General features: G+C 48.3%; 1 protein-coding gene across 1 annotated transcript; it reads left to right on the forward strand.

Moving 5' to 3' along the window:
• The first annotated feature begins 600 nt into the window (after positions 1-600).
• Positions 601-4,853, forward strand: rangrf (RAN guanine nucleotide release factor). The gene is made up of 6 exons (XM_041238433.1): positions 601-903; positions 1,527-1,663; positions 2,044-2,160; positions 2,758-2,920; positions 3,545-3,639; positions 4,077-4,853. The coding sequence occupies exons 2-6, from the start codon at positions 1,581-1,583 to the stop codon at positions 4,198-4,200; spliced, it is 582 nt and encodes a 193-aa protein (XP_041094367.1). The 5' UTR covers positions 601-903; positions 1,527-1,580; the 3' UTR covers positions 4,201-4,853.
• The last annotated feature ends 1,202 nt before the right edge of the window (positions 4,854-6,055 follow it).

Here is a 6,055-nt window from a genome sequence, read left to right on the forward strand (position 1 = left end):
AATAGCATGGCTGCAGTTCTACGGAAACGCTGCATACTGCTGCTTCATAGTGTAGGAGGTGGCACAGGTGTATCACAGTGACTAAGGTAATTATACACCAGAGACGAGACTGAGGGTAAAAATCTCTTTATAAAAGAACTTTCAATCCAAGATTACAGAATGAAGCCTAAATCTGTACCCAAGGAAACAGGCGCCATACGATCTACATCAGCGCTTCTCCACCCTGGTCCTGGGGACCCCCTGTGTCTGCTGGTTTTCATTCCAACCGAGCTCTCAATTACTGAACCAGACCCTTCATTGAACTGATCGTTTGCTTAATTAGACCGTTTTACTTGCTTTCAGCTCTTGAACAGTTTGTACATTTCAAGTTAGCCCTAACATTTGATAAGTAACTTGAACTGCAGCTGTTCAAGAGCTGAAAACAAGTAAAAAGGTCTAATTAAGCGAATTAGGGAGGGGGCAGATTCGTCAGCCCAACAGCCCAACACTGTTGCTGGGGACCCCCCGTCCCCCGTCCCCATTAGGAGTGGGAAACCCAGCACTGTGCTGGAGTGACAAGCACTGCCTTTACTAGCAGAACAGCGGCTGAGGGCTGAGTAGGAGGTGGAACAGGGGATTCATAATTGATAGTATGCCAGGTGAATAATTAAACACACACACTATATTGCAAATAGCAGAGTTCAGGTGTAGATCCTGTTTGTTTGCAATAGGGAACAACATCTCTGAAACAGGTGGCTGTGACGTCACGAACCCGCTTCTTAGTGGGCGGGGTTTGCAGTCGGAGTGGGCGGGGTTTGCAGTCGGAGTGGGCGGGGTTTGCAGTCGGAGTGGGCGGGGTTTGCTGCAGTAGTGAGAAGGCTTTCTGTTTGGTGGCGACAAAAAATTATCATCTTTAGCAGAAAGGTATGTGGATTTCATATATATCTATATCTATATATATATATACCTCTCTCAAAATTTAGAAATGATGCTTCGTTTCATAGTTTGGTATCATGTTTGTTATATATGTTGTCATCGATTCTGCATTGAAAGCGTGGAGCATTTGCTCAAAACGCAATCAACTATTTAAAATGTCTCTCTCTGTGTGTGTGTGTGTGTATATATTTTACTACGTAAAATGTAATTACAACAATGGTTGAAAAAAAACCATCGAGTCACAACTGCTCATATGCTATGAGAATACATTCAAGCCGAGTAGAAGAGACTGCGAGACCGCTAAGGGAGGAAACTACAGCCCGAGGCTCTGGCTTGGGCCTGTGCGGAAAACCTTCTCAGGGCAATGTTAAAAGTTGTTAAGCGTGAGCTAATTATTCCTCGAAATGGGCTGGTTTTGTTATTGAAGCCACAACGTGGATTTTAAAAGAATTTCCCGTACCTGGAATCCACGCGTGTTGCATGATCCACTAACGCTTAGTTAGGTTTGCACAGATAGAAGAAATCGGGGCATCTATTTAGTTTAGTTAGACAATGTATTCCTCGTTGAATTTTTTTTTTTTTTTTTTTTTTTTTTTTTTTTTTTTTTTCAGCGCTGCTGTGTAATTGCAGGGTTGCGGTCACAGTCTCTCGGTCTGCCGTTGAGAATGGAGAGCAACGGGGTGAACGCCCACCCGCTGTTCGGGGGCGCCTTCTCCGCCGTGCTGCCCCCCAACTTCAGAGACGTCAGGTACCGGAGAGATGTTTTAGAAGGGCGGCGGTGGGGGGGAAGCCTAGTCCTGGAGAGCCACAATCCTGCTTCTGGATATGTTTAAAATCGAGGGCTGAAGAGCTTGGAAAATTTTCTTTTTGCTAGTGCAAGGATAGAGCTTCAGCCGAGGATCCAGTGATGAGGTGCTGAGGTCAGGCGAGTCCAGGGCAGAGCAGGAGGGGGGGCGGATCAGGAGATCTACAAGCACAGTCTAATCAGGACTCCCCCTGTCTCATCAGGAGATCTATAAGATGTTTTATATTTTGTATGAGTAACGCTTGACCGCTCTGTGGGCGGCTCCCCCCCCTGAGGGCTGGGCAGCTTCACATTGCTCATGGCTCCGTGTGTTTCGTTGGCAGCGATCTCCGAGAGATCCCGGATAACCAGGAGGTGTTCGCTCACAGCCACACTGACCAGAGCATCATCGTGGAGCTGCTGGAACACCAGACCCACGTGACGGGCCGGGACGCAGCCAGGTAGAGCGCCGTGGTACCAACACTGCCGTCGCAGGGCACGGGAACAAGACTCCTGTTGCACAGCAGCGCCACCCACTCCAGGTTTTACTACCAGCTTGATCAGCCCCGCTGTCTCTAGGTAACAAGCTTGGCTGTGTCTTTTTAAACTCCTAGAAAAACTAGGAATGGATCAAACTGCTGTGCAGCGGGAGTCTTATTTTCATCTCTGGATCAATATATAAAACCATGATGGTGAAGAATAAATCTTTCCCATTAGTATGTTTTTATTGTAACTGGATTAAGGAACATTTTGTGATTTTTTTTATTTTTTATTTAATCCTTTCAGTCCTGAATAGGTTTTGGTCGAGCTGCAGAATAAACTCCTTTATTGAGTATGCAGGAGAACAGGACTGGAAGGGTGAAATTGTAGATTGAGCACTGCAGCTGTGTCTCTTTATTAAGACATGAAAGGAGTGAGATGCCGTGGTTTAGTTTTTTCCTGTGATGTGTTACAATGTGATGGGGGGCCCCCGTGTTGGTGTCAGCTCTGTACTGTCCCGATGGTGGATTGCTGTTGCAGCTCTGCTCAGCGTGTCCGTGGCTCCCCTGCTTGTCCAGGTACCACTTCGAGGACGTGGCCGGCCGGAACGAGGCTGCTGGCCCCGGAGGCTCCCAGGTGCTCAGTGTGGAGCTGCTCCCCACAGCGGAGATATCCCTGCAGGAAAGCGAGTCGGTCTGGCTTCTCCACGGCACGCAGCAGGTGTCCAAGTTCAACGAGGAGGTGAGAGCACAGAGAGAGAGAGACGCACACACAGACAGAGAGAGAGAGACGCACACACAGACAGAGAGAGAGAGACGCACACACAGACAGAGAGAGAGAGACGCACACACAGACAGAGAGAGAGAGACGCACACAGAGAGAGAGAGAGAGAGAGAACACAGACATGCACAGACAGACAGAGAGACACACACAGGCACAGGTGAACACACATAGCTACACACACACACAGGCACAGAGAGAGAACACAGACATGCACAGACAGACAGAGACGCACGTGCACACATACACAGGCACAGGTGAACACACATAGCTACACACACAGGCGCAGAGAGAGAGAGAGAGAGAGAGAGAGAGAGAGACAGGCAGGCAGGCAGGCAGGCAAGCACAAAGAGAGAACACAGACATGCACAGACAGACAGAGGGAGACACACACAGAGAAAGAGACACAAACACAGACTTGCACACACACACCCACAGCCCAGCCACTACATCATCGTTCATCAAGTTAGTTCAACAACCATTCTGATAAACTGCTGTCTTCAGTGTCCCGCGAGACACTGACTGTCCATTCCTTCTCTTGAGTGGACCCTGCTGTAATAATATTTTGCTGGTGTTGTTTCTCAGGCTCAGAACACAGTGGCCGTGTATCTGGGGCTTTTCCGACTCCCTCAGTACAGCACAGACGCCCTCGTCACTTTCAACGACCCCCTTGCTATCAAGTAAGTGTAAGAGTGCATGAGGACCAGGTGTGTACAATTAGGGATAATCAGAAACAGGCAGGTGAAACACAGGCATATTCAGTATGAGTATTCAGTGAACAGCTCTGTCCTGCTTTGCCTCACCCTCTGTGTAGAATTAACTCATTTTAGCGAAGCCGAATGAAACTTGCTGAAAAATGTGACCTATTGAATTATACACTGCTTTGTGTAGTTTTCCATACACTTGAAAAATGTGACATTCTTTAATCTAACATGAACTACTGTTGTGGCTTCCGGTATAGACTTCTGTTTTTTATTTTGCAATATCATTTTTGTAGTTTCAGTTCTACATTTCATTTGGTACATTTCTGCACCTGTGTTGATCCCCGAAATGTTTCTGTCCTCTGATATTTCTAAAACGTGTTCCTCTCTTCACCTCCCCCCCCCCCCCCTTCCAGTCCCCTCAGCAGCAGTGCCGTCTCCGAGTCGGGACAAGACGCTGTCCCGCCTCCCTGGAGCCTGGAGCAATTCCGACTGCTGCTCCAGACTCTCCGACTGCTCGACCCGGACGTCTTCGGATAGGGGCGGGGCCGGGCGGGGTGTCTGCTTTGTATGGGAGCCCGGAGGAACCAGTTCCACACCACTGCGAGCTTCAGTGTGGGAGCAGAGAGGCGCTGTGGGACGCTTTTCCTTCACTCCGCTCTGCTTGCATTCTAGCTGGCTCGCATCTCCCATCAATCCACGAGGCAGTGTTTATTGTATCTCGCTTGACATCTTATCCTGTTTTGAGCCTACCCTCAGAATGCTGTACCCCGTTCTCCACACTGAGACCTGAATGAACCAGCTTGCAGAGGGAGGGGTGGACAGTCACTGGAACAGCACAGTGCTCTACTACCCTGTTCTCCACACAGAGACCTGAACGAACCAGCTTGCAGAGGGAGGGGTGGACAGTCACTGGAACAGCACAGTGCTCTACTACCCTGTTCTCCACACAGAGACCTGAACGAACCAGCTTGCAGAGGGAGGGCCTGGCAGACAGTTTTGAAGGTTATCCAGAGCCTGTTTTGTTGACTCAGCAGTTCATGCAGTTGGGCTGTGTGCAGATAGAGGTCAGGCAGGAAATATCCATGAAACTCTGTCCCAGGTACAGTCCAGGCAGCATGCCCATCCAGCCGCTAATCAGAATGCGCTACTTACCCATGTGTTGTTCCAATAAATTGTCAACTGCTTGGAAAGAAGGCTCCCTCTGTTTTAATGAAAGTGTTCTCTTAAATCACCTTATAGAGGGGACTGTGTGAGCCAGGGGGATAAGGGCTTGATACCAGGAGGTTCAAATCCCAGCCACTGACTCACTGTGTGTGTGACCCTGAGCGAGTCACTGAACCTCCTTGTGCTCCGTCCTTCGGACGAGACGCAAAACAAGCGAGGTCCTATTGGAAGAGACTCTGCAGCAGCAGCAGTTGTTGATGATGCAGAGTTCACCCCCCCTAGTCTCTAAGTTAGCAGACGCTTTTATGCAAAGCAAATGGCTCATTAAATAATTACCTTTGAGAACACTTTTACAGCCGAGTACCAATCAATGGCAGTCAAGGATTGTCTTTAAAAAGCCGACCAGGAAGCGTGACCTGTCGTTAAACCCGACTCTGGGATATGTAGTTCTTTGTCCAGGTTAATCGAGAGATACCGCCCTGCCCAGGACTACAATCCCACAGCGCACTGCACAGGTGACGCGATTTCTAAGTGAAGTAAAAACAATATCCCTGCTGAGCGTGCGAAAGTAAGGAAACACAAACCGTGGCCTGTGCGATTTATTTTTATTGATTGCTACTCGGTCACTGTGGACAAGGGAAACAGAGGGACCACTTTGTGTTGAGGCATTAGGGTGTTTTATTTCATTAAATGAATACCTGACCATTTCATAACCCTTAAAGATGCTTCCTCGGAGGGGGGGGTTTGAAATGTTAGCACTTTGTAAGGTTTGCACACAGCATGTGCTGAGATTTTATTAAACTGTGCTCTATTTTGCAGGGTTTGCGTGGGCTGTAATTTCTCGCCGGTTCTCCCAACGCTAGCAGGTCAGCGCTGCGACAGTTAACTTTGTAGCGATAAGCTGTGATACGTTCTTTAATATACTGTATCGAAGGAGTAGAGTTTGCATTGCCATGCAGCACTAAATGCACATCCCAGCTCTCTGCAGTTCAGAGTGGATCTTGAATGAAGAATAAGAAGGTTTCTATCTTTTAACAAAACGGTCCCTTGTTAAATATTCCTGAGATCTTATCATGCATCACGCGGGCAGCGTATCTGCTTTCCTCCTCTCCTTTACCTGGTTGATCCCCGTTCAGCCATTCGTGCGTTTCCATCACACGCCGAGAGACGCGTTCAAAGCTAAGCTGATTTCATTTCATGGGCTTTTAAAAATGGCAAGTCTTGACTT

The sequence above is a fragment of the Polyodon spathula genome, chromosome 48 (assembly GCF_017654505.1).
Source record: "Polyodon spathula isolate WHYD16114869_AA chromosome 48, ASM1765450v1, whole genome shotgun sequence".
In the NCBI taxonomy this organism is placed as follows: Eukaryota; Metazoa; Chordata; class Actinopteri; order Acipenseriformes; family Polyodontidae; genus Polyodon; species Polyodon spathula.